The 19,364-nt window shown below is 37.8% G+C and overlaps 2 protein-coding genes across 3 annotated transcripts; one reads left to right on the forward strand and one right to left on the reverse strand.

Annotated features, from left to right (window-relative positions):
- Nucleotides 1-147: 147 nt before the first annotated feature.
- LOC124408317 (serine/threonine-protein kinase fused) lies at nucleotides 148-3,934 on the forward strand. Of its 2 annotated transcripts, none has more exons than XM_046885176.1 (9): nucleotides 148-364; nucleotides 481-594; nucleotides 690-835; nucleotides 1,010-1,189; nucleotides 1,309-1,453; nucleotides 1,551-1,744; nucleotides 1,945-3,116; nucleotides 3,194-3,369; nucleotides 3,553-3,934. In XM_046885176.1, the coding sequence occupies exons 1-9, from the start codon at nucleotides 254-256 to the stop codon at nucleotides 3,661-3,663; spliced, it is 2,349 nt and encodes a 782-aa protein (XP_046741132.1). In that variant the 5' UTR covers nucleotides 148-253; the 3' UTR covers nucleotides 3,664-3,934. The 2 variants fall into 2 exon arrangements, with proteins under 2 accessions (XP_046741132.1, XP_046741133.1); XM_046885177.1 differs by having other exon boundaries at nucleotides 3,595-3,934.
- Nucleotides 3,935-4,282: 348 nt separating this feature from the next.
- LOC124408321 (zinc metalloproteinase nas-14) lies at nucleotides 4,283-6,791 on the reverse strand. Its single transcript, XM_046885183.1, has 5 exons — nucleotides 6,313-6,791; nucleotides 5,734-5,916; nucleotides 5,356-5,658; nucleotides 4,802-4,935; nucleotides 4,283-4,635 (listed from the first exon to the last, which is right to left on the reverse strand). The coding sequence occupies exons 1-5, from the start codon at nucleotides 6,452-6,454 to the stop codon at nucleotides 4,459-4,461; spliced, it is 939 nt and encodes a 312-aa protein (XP_046741139.1). The 5' UTR covers nucleotides 6,455-6,791; the 3' UTR covers nucleotides 4,283-4,458.
- Nucleotides 6,792-19,364: the final 12,573 nt, after the last annotated feature.

Raw genomic sequence — 19,364 nt, forward strand, 5'->3', positions numbered from 1 at the left:
ATTATTCAAGCTGATTTCTGGCGGTCGCTACCCAATCGCATCTATTCTATAAGATTCGTTACAAAATGGCGGATATAATGGCGGCGCTCGACCGGAATGAACATAGGAATGAACCAGGGTATTCTTGTCACGTGAATCGAATACGTTGTTTTGAATCCTGTCAGACGTTTGACACGAGAAGGATACAAAAGGTTTCCTACTCTAAGGATATTCGAATGACGATAAAATTAGGCCACAATCGAGCGAATTCGACATGGAGAAGTACGAAGTACTCGGTCAGGTCGGTGAGGGATCTTTCGGGCAAGTCTACAAGGCCAGGAAGCGAGCGGACGGTGAAATTGTCGCTTTTAAGGTTATCAGAAAGGTGAGCGCGATGTTTTCATTTTCAAACTCTCAACTCCGATAGGTTTCGATGGTACGCACACACACATGCACGTACACATACCAGAGCTTACGCTATAATTATATTTGTACATGCAGCGCGGTCGTTCGCTTAAAGAGCTCAAGAGTCTGAGACAGGAATGTGAAATACAACGTCACCTCCATCATCCAAACATCATACAAATGCTAGACTCTTTTGAGACTGAAAACGAGGTGAGTTACTCGACTTTTATGCCATCTTAATTATAGGAATTATAATACATGCATTAATTATCGAGCTTCAACCCATTTTTCTATTGTATCTTCAGATCGTCGTCATTACGGAATATGCTGACAAAGAGTTATACGAAATACTAGGAAAAGCTGGCCGCTTGTCAGAGGAAAGAGCTCAAGTCATTGCCTGCGACCTTGTCTCCGCACTATACTACTTGCATTCTAATAGAGTGCTTCACAGGTTTGTGGATAAGATTTTCTTACTACAGGCAGGCGCATCAGAGCTGGTCGCATGCTAATTTGCTAACTCCCAGAGTTCTTTTTTAGTTTTTTTGGGAACAGTTGCTTGTCACGAGTTCTGACATATCTTGCAGACTAGGTGCTTATGTAATATTAAATCTAATTTTTATTTCAGAGATTTAAAACCCCAAAATGTTTTGCTTGAGGCTAATGGTGTGGCTAAATTGTGTGATTTTGGATTTGCTCGAAGCATGAGCACTGGCACACATGTTCTCACTTCGATAAAAGGGACTCCTCTTTACATGGCTCCAGAGCTGATTGAAGAATGTCCATATGACCACAATGCTGACTTATGGTACGTATAAAATTTCAGTGATGTCTGATGCTGTCAAAAATAATTGGGAAACACTCAGAAGTGAGTTTTGTATCTTCAAATTTGCATAATGGCTTATATTTTTTTTGATTCACGTACAGGTCCCTTGGCTGCATAGTTTATGAGCTAGTTGTTGGCACGCCTCCCTTCCAAACAACTTCCATATTACATTTGGTCAGACTCATAAGATTCGAGGCAGTTAAGTGGCCAGATTATATATCAGAAAACTGCAAAAGCTTTCTGCAGGTGAGCATTTTTTTTAATACCCCAAGAATGGGTTACCAAATATTGCTATTGGGTAATTCATCATAACGTCTGGTGTCTTTGGTCTTTACCTATTCAGGGTTTACTTCAAAAAGATCCCTTGCTGAGATTGACTTGGCCAGATCTTCTGAATCACCCATTTGTCAAAGATAGGATCCTGATGGTCGGTAGAGCAGCTCCAACACCATTCACAACTCCGTTGTCGGCGAGTCAAGCACGAGCTAAACAACAGCAGCTTCAAAGTCTCGCGATGCGTTCCACTAGTCAATCAAAGTATGGTTTTTTCAACTAAAATTTATACCTACCATAAACATAGTATACCAAAATATTGCAGGGTTTTCTCAGTTTTAAAAACCTCTTTTTATCGACACGTTGTATTTTTTTATGTAATTTTTTAAGTCATTTTGGCCTGAAAAATTCGTCCGCTTAAAATTCGACGTGTAAGAGTTTCACGGTTTGATGAAATTTTACAGAATCCTGGAAAAAGCAGTACAAAAAATTCAAGAACAAGAACGCAAACTAAGGGATCAGCGTCACATGACTTGCGCCTCTCAGCCCCGGTACCCGATTGCTCGTGGATATTGTCAAAACCGGCAATGCCAAATCTTGTGTCGCAGTGAACCTAGTGGAACGGATTCGAGTGCAAGCGTTGACGTGCTGCTTGGGAATCTGAGCCTAAGGGCATCTTTGCGGAGCGATTTGCTTGCCGCAGATCACGCACTATGCCAGAACGATTGCCCTAACACCAACGTTAGGCAAGCCGTCACCTCGGGGGCACTCGAAACTGCTCAGCCGATGGTGACGGACGAATTCAGAGGAAAATCATCTTCTCGACGAACGTCTAAGGACAATAATTCACAGGCTCGGGGTGACGGAGCGAGTGTTTACCACAGGGTTACATCTGCAGTTGAAGAATTGCCCGGTGCTGATGGTGACTACAAGCAAAGTCGTTTGAGCTTTGACTACGATCAAGAATTCAGTGAAAATATAGCTAACAAGCAAGTTAGACTTTCCGACTGGGATCCCAGGGCGGTTGAACAACCTATAGAAAATGAGGAGTGGGTGGCATTTCTACAACGCTCAATGGAGGAAGTGATGGACGGAGAAGTCGTATCGTTGCTGCAGCAAAACTGCGTTTCTGTGTTCGTTTCACCTCTGAGAAACCCAGCCGCAGGTTGCCGGGTCGTCGAATACGTCGCCTGCCTCTTGTCCCTGCCTTTCGTCGTTCCGATGAGCACGGAACGTCTGAATAAAATAAAACAAGTCTATCTGGACGTTAGGGTTGTCCCAAATCTGGTCTATGCAGTGAAACTCTTGATGTCGGAACGCCGAGAAGACTCGAGTCCTTCGCCAACAGGTGACACACGGTCAGCTGCCACTCTGTCAGCGGACGAGTTGCAAGCACTTGAATGCGTGATGCTGATGCTGTGCAGACTCGTTTACGTTCAGGAGCAGTTTTTGACACAGCTCTGCGATGCTATTTACATTGTAAATGGTATGCCGCTTCTTCAGCAGCTCATCACTTTGGAGAAACGGAAGGCCAGGGTTGTCGCCGACCTCGTAGCCATATTCAACAACGTTCTCAGGTGTCAGCCTGAAAACGCCGAGTTGGTAGAAAGAGTCGTTCTTCGCACAAAGACACCTGGTAATTATCCAGTACATAGGTATTTTATCCAACTTTACTTTTTCAATGCGCAACAGTAATGGAATTCTAATTTACAGTCGAACAACTCACCAAGCTCCTCACACACAGACAGAGCATTCTAAGGGCAAGAAGCTGCACGCTGGTCAGATTACTTGGAAGATTCAGCTGCAGGGCACTACAGCAGGCCTGGGGTAGGCCACTTCGAAATCTACTCGAAAGTTTGACACTAGACAACGAGGAAGTAGTACGTAACGTGAGTATTATATTTAGAGAAAAATTTATTTAAATTCTCCAGGAATCATTTCTTTTTTGTTCGTTCAACGTAAATTGTGTTTTTTGTATTCTTTTTTATCCAAAATGTACAATTTCGATTTCTCATAAAAGATTCTTTATCGAAAAACAAAAAATAATATAAAAACGTTTTGAGAAAAATCAGATGAGAATAAATCGATTGCTGATTAAAATCGCTCGTTTGCAGGCCGCTGAAGATGCGGTTAGTGAGTTGAAGCAACTGCTGTATTACAACCAGCAGAGTCCGACCGGTTAACGACAATACGTTCATCATCATAAGTATCATTAAGACGTTCAGTGTTTCCGTTTCAACCTGTGCGACATGGACCTATTTTCAGTGAGTTTTTAGTTTCTTTTTTTTCTTCTCCAGTTGTTTTCAATCGAATTTCAAATTTAAGATCAAGCGTTCTTTTCTTCGATTGTTATTGAGCATTAATAATGGCGAAGTACTTTAATTGCTGGCAAATTTTATTTAGTGAAAAAGTACATCATAATAATGTGCTCATTATTTTTTATCACACCGTTCTTAAGGAAAATAGATATAATTTAAAGAGAAACATAATTCATGGTTACTGTAGTAACTTACGCCGATTTTTAATACTAGTCGTGTTACCGTAAAATCGTGACAGGAGCAATCTGTATGTGGTATGATTTTTTCGCATTGAGAATCATATAGGTTTAAACAATTACATATAAATTAACTTTATCCTTAGAGAATTTACGGGGTCGTTTATTCGTTACTGAACATCGGGTGCGACTGACCCGGCCGATGTACCTAGCGCCTGCATAATTAGCTCTTTTTCTCTCCGGGTCTTGTGTTCAGAAACGCATAAATGACTCTGTATGTTGTATGTATCGAATTCGTCAATTGCGAATTTGATTAAAAAGATATTTATATTTTTTTACACAAATCTGAATATAATGCCTCTGGTATTTTATTATCGGTGGAAATTATTGTTTTCGTTATTCTCGCATGTTTCCCGACTTCGATATGAAAAAGTTGTCCGTCAGAATTATCCTAATTTGGGTTACAGAGCCTACAACCATATAGTCATTCGAACAGCCAGCCAAGTATATTTTTCTCTTCGCTAGACTCGCTTGTGCTACCAGATTCGCTTGAACTCTCCGAAGACTCGCGTGCTTTGCATTCCTCCTCGTACATGCGGTTGATTTTTGCGATGTCCTTCTTTGTCAATCCTTTGCGCTGGCCGAGCTTTACCTCATCCTGCTGTTAGGAAAAGAAGGATTTTTCACTTTTGTTCGAATCGATCTAAGAGGCCAAGTGACTGGCTAGAAATATTCTTTCTGAGGTGCCTAACCATAGGCAATTCATATCACTTGCAAGCAAACGGTGTGGACCTATCGCCAGGCGCATAACAATTTCGGTTTCTTACTTTCGGGGTGATCGTGGGCTGATCGTTCTTCGAAAAAGCATGTGAGCTATAGTGCATGATGCTTTTGTAGTCATAGGGGATTCCGAAGTCGGTTACTGTCTTGTTGTCATATTTCTTGAAGTTGTTCTCCTTGCCTTAATGAAAGAAAACGTTTTTATCTCGCAATTTATCACATTAAGATGAAAATTAATAGGTACCACTGTCTGAATCATAAGTTAGGAATCGAGAAAACAAAAACTGTTGTAAAAATCTCCAGCAATGTTATTTCCTCAATGATTGTGAATATGAATTAAACAACATCTCTACTGTGTAACGATTCAATCCTAAAACCTTTTACAAATTGTTTTTATCCTAGCTGGTGTGTTCTTCAAATTTTCTCAGATTCATTTCGATTAATGCACAGTAAAAATGTTGTCTCGTTCATTCGTCATTGGTGCAAATAACATCATTGATGATTGTTTAAACGATCTTTCTCTTTTTCGAACTCACGATTCGGACCTTGGAGGCAATTCATCTCTGGCGCTAATCACGTTAAAGGATAACTCTAGTCACACCTTCCTGGATATTATCCCAATGTATCTCGACGAAATCGTCCCTGTCCGCGGCGCTCTGCTGATGGTAGAAACCGAGCGCGTGCATCAACTCGTGGACCACGATTCCATGCCTGACGCATTTCGGATTGTTAACATTGAGGACTTGCCCCTGCCCGTGCCGACCGACCATCGACCAGCATCCCGATTCGGTTCCCCTTATCGACACGTAATCTTCGTCGGATTTGTCGTAAGGTCTGAATCGCAGGCAAGTTCTCTCGTGGTACTCGGCCAGCGCTCCCTTGATCACCTCGACGCCTTCCTTATCTACGATTATGTATAATTAAAAAAACTGTTACCCAATTGTCTTTATACAGATCAACGTCATATACAGCCTCTCACCGAAATCCTCCTCATGGATGTGGTAGGGAATCTCGGCTCGCGGCCACCGCGCTTCGGCTTCTAGGAGTCCGTTTTTCGCGATGTCTCGTCCCTCAGGATGGACCATGATGTCGCCCTCGAAGAGGCCGCTCAGTTCCCAGAGATTCTGCGTGTCATCCGGCTTCCAAGCGTCCATTCTGCGCCCTTTTTGTGCAAGAAATAAATCATATGTAACAACAACAAACGTTTATAGAACGTGAGCTTGAAAAAACGCCTAACATACTCCTGCTATATAAAGAATCGTGTGCAACAAAATGGGAACGGTTTTTTCGTCTCGCGTATTTGCAATATTCGTCTTCGACTTCTCCTACGATTCATATTGCAAAATTACTACGCTCGGACCGAAAAGACTGAGGACACGAGCGACGTTGCTCCCGGAGATAGGCAACCCACGTTACACCTTACATGCATTAAGTATGATCCAAGATGTAAGTTAGGTTGCCTATCTGCCGGCGCAATGTAACTTGCGTTGTTTACTTCGAAGGAAAAACCTTTATACGCTTTATACGTATAATGTTATAAGGAAAGAAAATTATCCACCTATTTCACTGTGGTTGTAGTCCTTGGTGAATACTCCGACAAAACGGGGCGACGGCGGTGTCCGGGATTTTCGGGATTCCCCGACGGCAGCTGCGAGGCACAAACCGATCGCCTGCAGAGCGATTAAAGCCGTTTTTAGCATCTTTCGCGTGGAGGCTGAAGTTCGAAAAATAAGTTCAGAGACCCGCGCTTCGCTCTGAGGTCGTTTCGTGGTTTCTAAGGTTGCACTGCACGCTCGTGGGACGAAGTCGTGTATTTATGCTTACCAGATTGGGCCGCGCTACACGTCCGATCAGTTCCTTCCTGTCTGTTCGCGGGGTTTACTGAGAGCCGTTAGAATTCGAATACTTACCTGCCCGATAGATAGCCAAAAACTAGTCGCTGGCTCAAGGAAGTCACACACTCGCGATAAAAGGTACGCTAACACGCCTAGGACCGCCCGTGGAATACAAATCGCGAATCCTCATCAACGTTGCGGGCAAAGTGTCCCATTTACGAGTCCGATATGCTGTGCATATACACTGACAAGGTGTATCGTATCTTTCTAACGTCTTGACTTAATGTTTGATTAAAATTTCTTGTTGTTTTTCATCGTTTCGATGTGTTGTGAAAATACTTTTGACTCTCCACCTTACTTGTATTATAATACATCACGTATACCTGAAAACGATCAGCTTGTAGTTGGTAAAAATCTGGAAACATAAGAGAATTTTTTAATTACGGACATGAAAATTTTTCTACCGTTGTTATCAGGGATTTTTTTCCAATCACCGAAACAAAATCTTGGATAAACTTATACGAGTACATTGCAGGTATATCATTATATGCTGCGTGTAATGAATTGGAAACGTATATGATGAGTAATTTCGATTTTTATTATAGGTTTTGAATTTTCGAACTTTATTTGTTGCTGTTTTAGTCGACGACTTAAAGCTTCGGTATACATACGGTATAGATATATGTATATAATGAATAATACAACAGACCTACCGAAATCGTTTTTCGTTGCACGCATCATGCACGCGGTACCGTATTACGCCAGAATAAAATCATACGGCTCAAAATCGTGAAATTTATCGGGCATAAAGGTTCAGGGTTCAATCATATGACACCTATAATCGTGAACGCACCGAACACGCTGCACGCTTTGTGATTTTATAAATATGAAAAAAGCTTAAAAGTGCGACAGAGATACAGATTGTAATCCGAGGCACGAGATAAAGCAGCGAAAAACAATGGCCCACATAAGAGTGCAACAACAACGACGATAACGATGATTTACGATCTACAAAATTAGAACACATGATGGAATGATTGTATGGCGATGAACAGATGATCTAGGACGATGCGATAAGAAAAATTAAAAACGATTTTAGAAAAGAGGATGAAGAAAGGGAAACTTGAAAAAGAAATCGGATTAGGAATGAGAAATAAATCGTTCACTCTGCTAGGTGATATTTTTATACCATGCTTCCGATTTCGATCATTTTTTGTACACGTATAGTAGATTCCTGAGACATGTATACATATAATCCTTGCCAAGTAACGAAGAGTGAAAGAGAAAAGAAATTCATAGACAGACGGTAACGAAAGAAAGAAAAAAACGCGAGGAGTAAGAAGGGATTTATATTGTTAGATTCGGGCCTCACTCGAGAGGCCCAATCGACGGGGCGAAAAACAAGAACCGATCCGGCTAGAATTTAGGCTATGAGGAGCCTCCTGGTGAATCTGGAACAGTGAGTTCGTTGCCCTCGCTGATCGGCTGGGACTTGCATGTGTGTGTGTGTGTCTGTGCCGTGTATCCGCTTGTTCACACGATGCATGTGTGTGTTTATACATATATGTATATATATATTTATATGTACACATATGGATATAATCGATGTACATGTTGCAGCATCGATTTTACCCCGCTTAAATACGATAGTATAAATATGATATTACGTAGACTGCATATGGTGAAAATCTGGAACTGAAAGAAAAGTCAGGATTCATTATATGACGTTATTAAATGAAAAGAAAGAAAAATTATTACAGCTTTACTAGTAAGGAAGCAGTAAAAATTTTTTGAAGAACAATTTTTCTCAATATTTTTCAACTGCACGCACCGATACACAGATTGGCGAGGATTTTCGTTATGGGGAAAAGTTTTAGTCTGTTGACTAAGGAATAAAAGTGAGATATTTATATTGTTTATATAGTATTTTTTAGTGGTTATCACAGTCACATTTCAACGGAATATGTATCAAAAGCGTAGAAGAAAGAAGGGGAGAAAAAGTTCTCGAAGATTATTATCCGAAAATTGATTTATGGACAACGAGATGATTTGAATCCAGATAATAATTATCCTTAATCGTTGGATATATTATTTATAACACCGTTGCTTGTAAACGCGCAAGTTTCACTCCGCACGCACGCACGCATGTATTCACGCGTTAACTCGTGCACGTGCTGATATCAGCACGTGCGTTTCGGGTCAACGGTCTCACGCTCTAACAGGTAAATACATGTATATATGTATACATGCAGTATATAAACCTGCACATACGTTATACATATGTAGGTACATACGTAAATACATGCAAGCGCCGCAGGTGTTTTCGTGCATATGATGCACGCATCTCGCATCTCCTTGCGTCGATGTAACGCTTGCAGAAAATATAAATATATACATCCTACACATTTTTCCCCGTTCGTTTACTTCGCTCTTCGTCTGCTTAGATCTTTCCTCCTTTTATCCTTGACGTTTTTTTTTATTTATGAAAGGATGTGTAATACCAGGATGGCCTACAAACACCGGGAAATCCTGGAAAACCTGGAATTCTCATCAGGGTACTTTTAATTTGGTAATAAAAAAGAAGTGATAAAATCAGTTTTCTATCATGAGTGTTAGAAACGTTTTTTTTAACCGAGGACAAGTTTAATTTCTGTTTTTTTGTTTTGTTTTTTCTTTCGAGAAAAGAAATTGGTTTAGCTAACATTTTTTTTTTTTTTATATATATCAAATTTTTATTAAATTCAAATTGAATTTCAAAACGAATATAAATTTAATAAGCTAAACGCGATTCAGGTTTCATTTCAGTAACTTATTACTGGACCTGGAAAAATATCAAGAAAAACTGAGTGGTTTTAGGTCCTGGCTAAGTTGAAAATATCATTGAGTATATTTCCAAAAAATTTATAGCCACCCTTTGTATGCCCGATTCTTCGATAGTTTGCATGTACTATTAATTGTTTATGGCGAGCTGTTTTTACACGGGACGAGTGTTAATCTAGTCCTGTCCATCACCTTGCACAAGAATATCGCGATTGCGGCGGCCAGAAACGACTCGACGTGCGGGGGAGACGATAATATATACGTATACTCTCTATAACTATATACATATCATACGTAGGTATAACAAGACTGGAGGGTAAAGAGCTTTGGAGAGGGGGGGGGGGGGGGGGGGGGGGGAATTCACGCATCAGGAGAAATCGCGTAGCTATATTTGCTCGATCGAAATGTATATAGGTATAAAGGACTTCAAAACACGTTTCGCATAATTATTTATACGAATTTAAATTTCTTGTATATATATATATGTACATGTATGTATGTATATATATATATATATACATACATACATATGTATACTGCGTAACATGTGTAAATTTATACTCTGCATATGCACGCGCACATATACTTGGTTTTTCGTATATTATACCGTATAATTTTTGTGTATAATATAATACAATCGTATGTATACGAGACACGTATGGATAATGTCCGTCCGTTTATCACATGCTAAATTGGAAATGTCACGGAGAATTTATAAACGGTTGCAGTTCAGGCTTGACTGAAGTTATAAATGTGACTGTTTGTGATTTCGCAAGAAAAGAAAAGAAATGGTGAAAAAAAAAAAAAAACAGTAAAAAATATATCTATATACATTAAACATTATAATATTAACCAAAAGGTGCAAAATGATTATCATTATTATTATTATTATTATTATTATTATTATTATTGTCTATAAAGACAAGGAAATTTAAATTTTCAACCCTGCAAGGAGAAACAGCCGATTTATTTGTTAGTTGAATATTTATTTATTTGTTGTTTTTTTTTACTACATTTTGGGGCGCAGTGGGAATTCTGGTAATTATGGAAATACGCTCGATTACGAATTGCGATTTGTAATACGCGTGATGAAAATATTGTGAAATTTTATAAGTATAATATAATTCGTGTGAACAGAGGCACGCTAATGAAATTCTTATCAGAATTGGATGAGTTTCGAGTATATATATACAATCATTAAATATATCGATTATACCTATACGAGAAACTAAATCGTTCCGGGAATTTTAATTTTCAATAGTAAACATGCAGATACGTGTTAAAACTGATTGATTGCAGTCGGGGAAAAAGAAATAAAATAATTTAAAAACGATTTCAATTTACAAAACAGAGGATATTAGAAATTTTTTGCTATTTCAGGCGATCTCACTTTACTTCTTATACGAACGTTGTCCGGTTAGATTCCGGTGTATGAATAAGAAATTTTGATTAAGTAGATATATTTACAATAATAATATGTTTAATAAACAATTCGAAATAGTTGAGAGATCGCTTAATAGTTATTTATAACGAAATTCGACCGATTCGTTGATCAATTAAACCTTCAAGTTCGGTACTCACGTCGGTTTAAAGAAAAACAAATACAAAAAACTTCCACTACCAAAAATTTTTCATATCATCAAAAATGATAGTCTCAAAAAATTTTATTTCATCTCTATTTCTCTCTGAATGGATAAATTTTTCTTTTCACGACAATATTCTGATCTTGAAACTTTCTTCAACAATACCGGAAAGCTTCTTTTACTGCACTTATAAACTCTCGATCTCTCATTTATCTTATCAAACAACGTCACGTTAGTTTATACAAATCTAAAAAATATTTTCTCAAATAAAAAGACAAAAAAATACAATAATTTTTTTCCAATAAACGAAAATTCCCGTCTTCTTTTTTTTTTTTTCTCTCTCTTTATTTTGCATCTTGTAAAATCGTACAAAACTTTGCGTTCACCGTGAACAAATTTTCGTGCTTCGGATCGGACGAATCACAGTTTGATAAAGAACAAGAAAAAAAAAAAAAAATGCAGAAAAAACATGCAAAGAAAAAAAAAGAAACAAAAGAACAAAAACAACGTAGGGTAGAATACAAGAACAACAAGAAAAACAAGAAAAAAACAATAAAAACGACCTTCTTTCACTGAAGTATAAAACGTGGGGTTACTGCGGGTCCCGTTTTCGCCAATCATACAGCGATCATACTCGACTAACAATGAGAAAGTCCTCGGTTTGTTCGTGCAGGTTGTACCAGTTTGGGATCACCATCTCGGCATGAACCCGCGCGTGTGCAGTTTGCACCGGGGCCCTAACTGCACCGCAGCCCCCCCCCCCCACCCCCCTCCCCCCTCCCAAGTCCCTTCGCCGCGGGGCCTGAAGGCACCAAAATAAGCTTGCAAATTCTCTGCGCTGCATATATAATGTTGGTATGTGCATATGTATATATATGTGTGTGTGTGTGTACACATGCGGTAGTACGATTACACGATTGCACGGTGTACGCGATGCGATGCTTACGCTGTGTTACATTATACGACGTTATTTTACGCCGGGGATATTTTTAGCAGCGGGACAACAGTTAACCTCTTTAACGCACCTCTCGGTTTATTACCCTGCGCAAGCGTGTCCGACGTATCGCCGATTCTCCATCCGCCCCGAAACCTGTAACGATATATTTTTTTTACCTTCGTTTTCGGTTTTTTTTTTTTTCGTTTTTGGTTTTAGTTATTTTCACTCTTGTGTTTTTTTGTTTTTTTTTTCTACTTGCCGATTACTTGCCCCCCCCGCCGAGATGATGAGAGAGAAATGAGTACACTTGGTCGCATAGATTATGGGACGGTAGTATGGTAATTTTTTTTCCACCAGTCGGTTACGTTGGCAATCCTGTGTCAGCCCGCAGCGCCATCACTGGCTGCTCGCGAAACCGGCTTAACCTTTGTTAACTTAATATAACCCATAATCGTCGAATATAACACAAAAATATAAATTTCGAGGGTAAGAAACTTTCCTGCAGAAACCTTTTGCTTTTTTTTATCGTGACCGAAGCTATATATACTTATTATTTCGATAGTTTTTTTCACATACCCATCGTTTGCAATTGCAGTTTTTTTTTTTTTTTTTTTTTTTTTTGGCCCATTATATCGCAATGAGTCCCTTTTCTAACCGAAAGACATATTGAACCTCGTTGATATTTTCTCATATTCTCTAAATCCGTGGGTTTTCAATACTGAAATGAACTTCTTTTATTGAAATGAATATCTTCTTCTTTTTTTCTTGAAGAGCTACTTGACACGTATACGCGATGTATATAACGATACACTTTGGGACTATCAGATATCGAACATATCTTTCTTTCTTTTTTTTTTCTTTTTTTTTTCAAATGATTTTTTCAAGACATATACCGCATATTAAATAATCGTTAACCACCTTACAACAGGAATAAAATTTTTCGACAAATCCATCGCCGCTATTTATTTTTTATACAGTTATCCACGCGTTGGAAGTAAAAACGAGTACAAAAATTTTGGGAAAAGAGAAAAAAAAAAACAACAACAACACTCAATATCCGATAAGTGTCGAAAACATGTTGAAATCGTCGAAAAATTGTTTCTTTGCAGAAAAAAAAAAAAAAAAAAAAAAAAAAAAAAATTGTAATCAAAGATATTTGAAGTGAATATTTTCATTTGAAAAACGAACGGGTTAAACGAGAGAGATCGCAGGCGAGATCTCGCGATCAATCACCGTGTAGATCGTAGGTCGTAGATTGAAGAGCCAAAACGTCTCGCTCCCTCTCCTATTTCTCTAGGAATTTATTACACCACGAGTGGCCTCTCCTCTCTCTCCTTTTCTAACGTTACAGTACTTACCGCGGCGGTGCAGGGGCCCAGGCCGCTGCGATATCCTCACCGACGAAAAGAACGCCCGGCGGCGGCGGCGTTCTTGGGCCGGGGGCCTCATGAACCAGTGACCCACTGGGCCCCCGGTTGCCGCGCGTATTTTGGTAGCTGCCTGGGCAGAGGGCCGCTTCTCTCGGTGCCATGCCGCCGGGCCTCATGCACGCTTCGGTCTACGCCGAGTTCGACGACCCCGGTCAGGTGTCCCCTCGGCGGTCGTTGGGCCTCTCCGCCCCCCTCCACCTCCTTCTTGACTGGCCCGGTCGGGGGCCGCGGCTAGTCGATCGGTCCCCCGACCCACGTCGTCTTCTTTATTTTCTTCCTCCCCTTCTCATTCGCATTCTCGATCCCCGTATGCAGGAGTCAGGGCGTCTGGGGTTTCGCGTGTGTTTTATACAAGTTCGCTTTTTTTTTTTTTTTCTTTATTTTTTCTATTATCGTTTAAAATTGTTTTTTTTTTTTTCATTCTTTCTCTGTCTTTTTTCGTTTCATCATCTATGTACCTACATAAGGCAGTTATTACGAATTAATAGAATTAAGTCTCGGGTACCGTAAACGGTTTGAATAACAAAATGAAAGAAAGAGAGAGAGAGAAAGAGAGATAAAAAAAAAAAAAGTAAAAACAAATCAAGATTATCACAACTTCTCGAGATATTTTAAACGATACTTTCAACTTTTCACTGAGAGATCGATGCGGGTCCCATTCGTTGTTATAATAATTGCTGTTCGAGTGGAATTCGAATCTCTTTGCATCCGCACTTATATACATATACATATATATATATATATATAATATATCTATATATATACATTGACAAAGAAAACGATACTCTGTAACACGCGTTTATATTATACATATATGTAGTCGCTTTGCGGGGAACCGATCAAGATGCCGTTAGAACAGCTGATGGTACGGAATAGAAGAGAAAGAAGAAGAAGAAGAAGAAGAATGTGTGCATGTGTATATTATATATACATACATACATACATACATACATATATATATATGTATATATATGGTGGCATGTTGATATAGAAACTGGTACGCGAGCATCCGCGGAACACCGTTCATGCGGTAGTTCGTTCTTGGTAATGGATTTATGGAATTCAGCGGGAGATTGGCCGATTCGTGAGATCGTTCGGTGCATTTATCCCAGTCATATATGTATGTGTACAGATGTGTGTATTTAACACAGGTATGCACAGACTGGAGTGGTCCTTGGAAAGGTCAGTTTTTAATTTAGACTAGATCGTCGTCCGAATCGGTTTCAGATAATTCGAAAATGATTCACTAATTTTTGCCGATTTTTATCTCAACTCTAGACACTCGTGTCTCAAAGAGGGTGGATTTCCTATTTTTATTGTAAGAGTTATGATGTTCGAAAAATAAAAACAAAGGAATTAGTGATACTGTCTAAGAAAAAATTCACGTCATCATATCAGATCATATCATATTATCTAGACGAATTGAACTTCCTATTAATGAAATAAAGTCATACTTCAAGGGTTTGTAACTTCAATGTAGGTATAATAATTTCGGGTTCAAACGTCGCCGTGTCCTTTTCGTCCTGTAATTGAATTTTTCCTCTGCATCGACATATATATATATATATACTATATATTGATATATATTTTTTTTTTTAAATAACTATCATTTGTAAGGTTAATTCAAATGTTCTATATTTGTGTTTTTTTTTTTTTTGTTTTTTTTTTGTGGTTTTCATTTCTTTCTTTTTAATATTACACAACGCATCCTGCGGAATCGAATGTCAAATTTTCCCCTTTTTAGACCGAAACATATGACAAACAAATAAATAAATATAAGTAAATCTGAGGTTGGAATACATGACCTTTTTTCCAAAATTTCACTGGGGACCGTACATCGAACTGTCTCTACACAAATTCTTCTTATCTTGGTTTTATCTTTCAAATTGTTTTTGTCAAAGCTGTGGCCTATTATGTACCGGATATATACAGTAAATTTCCATCTGATGTTTTTACTTTTGTGCAGATGTTATGGAAAGTGTGCAGGTGTGGAGAAAGCGAAGTGTACATTAAGTATTGAGATAAAAAGCAAGATTTTCTGCATTACATTGAGACTAAAAATTTTTTTCTCACCATTTATACTTGACTTGTTTTTTTTCTTATCTTCATCTCTTCACTTTTCTGTATAACTATTCGTGAAAAAATATATTTCGTATGACTTATATGCATATACGTATATAATTTTGATTTCACGCTTTTCCTCGTGCAATTATCGGTTTTATCATATTTCAATAATTTCTTCTAATAATCTCCTTTTTTCCTCCATTCATCATCGATTAGAGTATATCGTTATTGTAATTTACAATACCGGGTAATTCCAGCCAAGATTGCCATACTTGTGAATCATCTCTTACCTTAAATGCAATGTCATCGTAATTAAGTGTCTCTTTTTCATTCTGAAATCGTCGAGATCGGGGAAAAAATTTACGATACAATTGAGCTAAATAAATAAATAAATAAATAAATAAATAAAGATCTGAAAGAAAGCAAAGAAAAAAAAAGAACGAATAATGGTAGTAAAAAATACAACCGCGTCTAGGATCAGGATATCTATCATCTATGTAACGAAACGGTTAAAAAGTCGATTCGAGTTCGATTCCAGTTTGCCGTTAATTATCGGTATATATGGTACCTTATGTACGACGAATCGTTCGATCTTGGTTACCGATAATACCGTCTGCTTATGTACATACATACATACATACATACATACATACATACACGTCGTATAATGGTGAAAAAATAAAGAAATTTAAAAAATATACGAGTAAGTAAGTAAGTAAATAAATAAATAAAGAAATTCCGTGATTTTTTTTTCTCCGCTCCATATCAATCGCTCCTCCAAAAATCATCATCCTCCTTCTGCCAAGGTGCAAAGACCGCGAAGTTGTGGTCCGAAGACAATCGCGGCGAGCCGTTAGCTCTTCGTAGCGGGGACTTGGGCCGGGCCCTCGGTCCCCGGGGCCCAGCCACACCGAGCACTGGGCAACTGGGCAAGTTGGACGCCTCGGTCATGCACCTGTGATAGTGAAAGTGCTCTCGTGTTATCCCCACCGTCTCGTCCTCCTCCTCCTCCTCATCCTTCTTGATCTTTTTGTTCTTCTTCTTCTTCTTCTCCTTGGATCCTCTTCTTCCCTATCCGCGGTCCCCGACCTCACAATCTTGACTTTTATCTTTTATATTCTTTTCCTTTTTTTCTACGAAATATGTTTCGCGAGTTATATAGAGAAGGACGAAGGTTACCGTAATCTGTATGGAAACCTGCTGCAATCGTTTAATTTGGAATCGTAATTGTAGAGGCATTTTTTTTTTTTTTTTTTTTTTTCTTTAATCTACTCACGAAGACTATTTTTGGATATATCGATATATTTTGTAGGTATACTTTTTACTTATATTTAAAACCTTTGTATATTTTTTTTTTTTTTTACTTATTTTCATATACATATATTTTTATATACATATAAATATTTATAGATACACAAAGTTAATTACACGGACAAATAGTTTGAAATAAATCGAACGTTGTTTTCGACGATTGATTGTATTTTTTAGTTCGCTGCGTTTTTTTTTTTTTTTACGCACATTTTGAAATACCGAAATAAAATTTCGGAAAAAACAATCTGTGGTAAGTATTTGAAGAATTGCAAATAATATTGGATATGAAAAGTCTGGAAAAGTTCTGCTCTGACTGACTATAATGTGTTAGATTCTTCTGCTGGCGTTTATTTATAATTTTTTATCATCCCATTCCTTGGGGGGAGGGGGGGGGTGTTCCGAATTTGAAAAGTTCCAAAAGCGCCTAATCCGGAATTATTTGCCGGCGAAACTTGAAGTAAAAGAATTCAAACTTTTACGAAACAAAAAACTTTTCGATGTTTCAAATTATTTAATTTTCTCACTATCGCACTTCCGGAACTTCGACGTTTGCTTTCTTTACTTCGAGTTTACTTACTTACTTCTTTACTCTTGGAACTTGTTAAATTCGGAATTTCAACCCCGCTTCATCCCTGCAGCTACCCTTATATTTATAACATATTCTGTGTGATTACTGAGTTTCGCCTTGAGTTACTGAACCCGCAGTGCACTTGTACATAAAATTAATGGCAGCCGGCTTGCGAAATGTGGATTTAAGCTATTGAGTGATGCTTAGTACTCAGAAGGGTGGCGCCGAGAGGGGGGAGGAGGGGGGGGGGGGGGGCTTGTTTTTCAATCGGAACGAATTTGTGTCGAAACGGATGGACGCTGTTTAATCTTGAGATTCCTCACTCGAGAAGAGTGCGTGCCTGTAACTTTGCATATTACTTATATGCCCGATTATTTGGTAATGCACACGCGTATAATATCGATGCGATCTTCGTATATGTATATGTATATATATATATATACGTATATATATATATATATACCTACAATGTATTACATATCTTGTTACGCAAGTTATTTGTGTATCAGGCACGTATATAACATACGTATATCTATACATATATATACAAGATATAAGGTGTGCGTGCTAAATGACGTTACGTTACGTTACGTTACGTTCGATTACGTCTCGAGCTTTTTTTTTCTTATTTCGTTTTTTTTCTCTCTCTCTCTCTCTCTCTGTTTTTCTATCTTTCTGTCTTTTTCTCCGCTTTTATTATTATAATAATCAGCAGCGCGGAGATTTTTCGCAAGGAAACGAAATTTAATACAACTGCGCAAAAACCAAGGACGGTGTTTGTAATATAATATAACATAGCGTTTTTGTTTGTTTTTCTCTTCCTTCCTCAAATTTCATTCCACTACTTTCTACTATACGCAACATAATTTTGTGCGTGAATATATTTATGTACATACATACATATATGTATGTATACATATATAGGTATAAGTACTTTGTACAGTTTTCATAGATTTCTTAACCCTCAGTCGCATATTATACAATAAATAAGAAGTTTAATTTCAGCTATGTATATAAAAATTGCAATTGTTTTATATTTTATTAATTAATAATTATACCCGAAATCGAGCAACGAATCTATATAACCGAAAACATAACTATATTATGGATAGATATTAATGACAGCTGTAGGTATTCCTACCTCGCATAAGACTAATACGTTACAATTCGTCAGCGTCGTTTCATCCGCCCGAGAAAAACCAAAAAGGCTAAGAAAAAAAGAAAAAGAAAAAGAAGAAGAAAAAAAAAAAAAAAATTGAACAGTAATCAAAGAAACGGCACGTAGATGTTCAAAGATCCCTAAACGTGTCAGGTAGTTCATCAGGTTATATTATACAGGTATAAGCTGTTCGGCCTCTAACGGTATACATAAATAGCATCGTGCAGATCATACATGCATAATATATTATAGATATTATATTATGGCCGAAATTCGCAGACGTGAGAGCCAGCGAAGTAGGTATCGTTTATCGGTCGTTTCACTTTGCACGAGGGAAGAAAATATCTATAGCCAATATAATAGGCATATCCCCCCTTTTATTCACATTGGCACGAATGAGGTATAGAAAAGGGCACAGATTGAAATAGTTATGGAATTTATCTAAGGACTTTGATCTAGCTCACTTTTTAATATATATGTATACATTGTATATGTATTTATATTAGGGTGGCGCAAAAAAACCGACTATTTTTTTTTTTTTTTTTCGAGTCTCGTGTGACAAAATGTTAGTTTTTAATGTTTTAAGAGCCCACTCCAAAGGAGAGTTGAAAAAAAATTTTTTAAAAGGTCGCTTCACATTTTTTGAAACGTCAGAAATCGTCAAATATCGATTTTTTTTTAAAATTCTTTTTCTCCTTACGGTATAATTTTATGGACAAAAAAAAAAAAAAATAAGTTTCCGAAAGTTTCAGTTCAAAATTTGAATTTCGCAAGGTCGCTCATAATTTTTTTTCAATTTTTTAGTGCATTTCTTTAGATCTTTTCGAGCGACCTTTTAATATTCATATTAAAATTTCATACATTTTTTTTCTTCAATATAGTAAGAAAGAATCGATAACAATA

This window comes from Diprion similis, chromosome 7 (genome assembly GCF_021155765.1).
Source record: "Diprion similis isolate iyDipSimi1 chromosome 7, iyDipSimi1.1, whole genome shotgun sequence".
NCBI classification, from domain to species: domain Eukaryota; kingdom Metazoa; phylum Arthropoda; class Insecta; order Hymenoptera; family Diprionidae; genus Diprion; species Diprion similis.

Excerpts from the sequence above, each read along its gene's own strand:
- LOC124408317 (XM_046885176.1), top strand. The coding sequence starts at position 254 with ATGGAGAAGTACGAAGTACTCGGTCAGGTCGGTGAGGGATCTTTCGGG. Across the intron at positions 836-1,009 it reads TCTAATAGAGTGCTTCACAG|AGATTTAAAACCCCAAAATG; the intron begins GTTTGTGGATAA and ends TTTTTATTTCAG. Across the intron at positions 3,370-3,552 it reads ACGAGGAAGTAGTACGTAAC|ATGAGAATAAATCGATTGCT; the intron begins GTGAGTATTATA and ends GAGAAAAATCAG.
- LOC124408321 (XM_046885183.1), bottom strand. The coding sequence starts at position 6,454 with ATGCTAAAAACGGCTTTAATCGCTCTGCAGGCGATCGGTTTGTGCCTC. Across the intron at positions 5,659-5,733 it reads CATCCATGAGGAGGATTTCG|ATAAGGAAGGCGTCGAGGTG; the intron begins GTGAGAGGCTGT and ends ACATAATCGTAG. Across the intron at positions 4,636-4,801 it reads AGCCCACGATCACCCCGAAA|CAGGATGAGGTAAAGCTCGG; the intron begins GTAAGAAACCGA and ends TTTTCCTAACAG.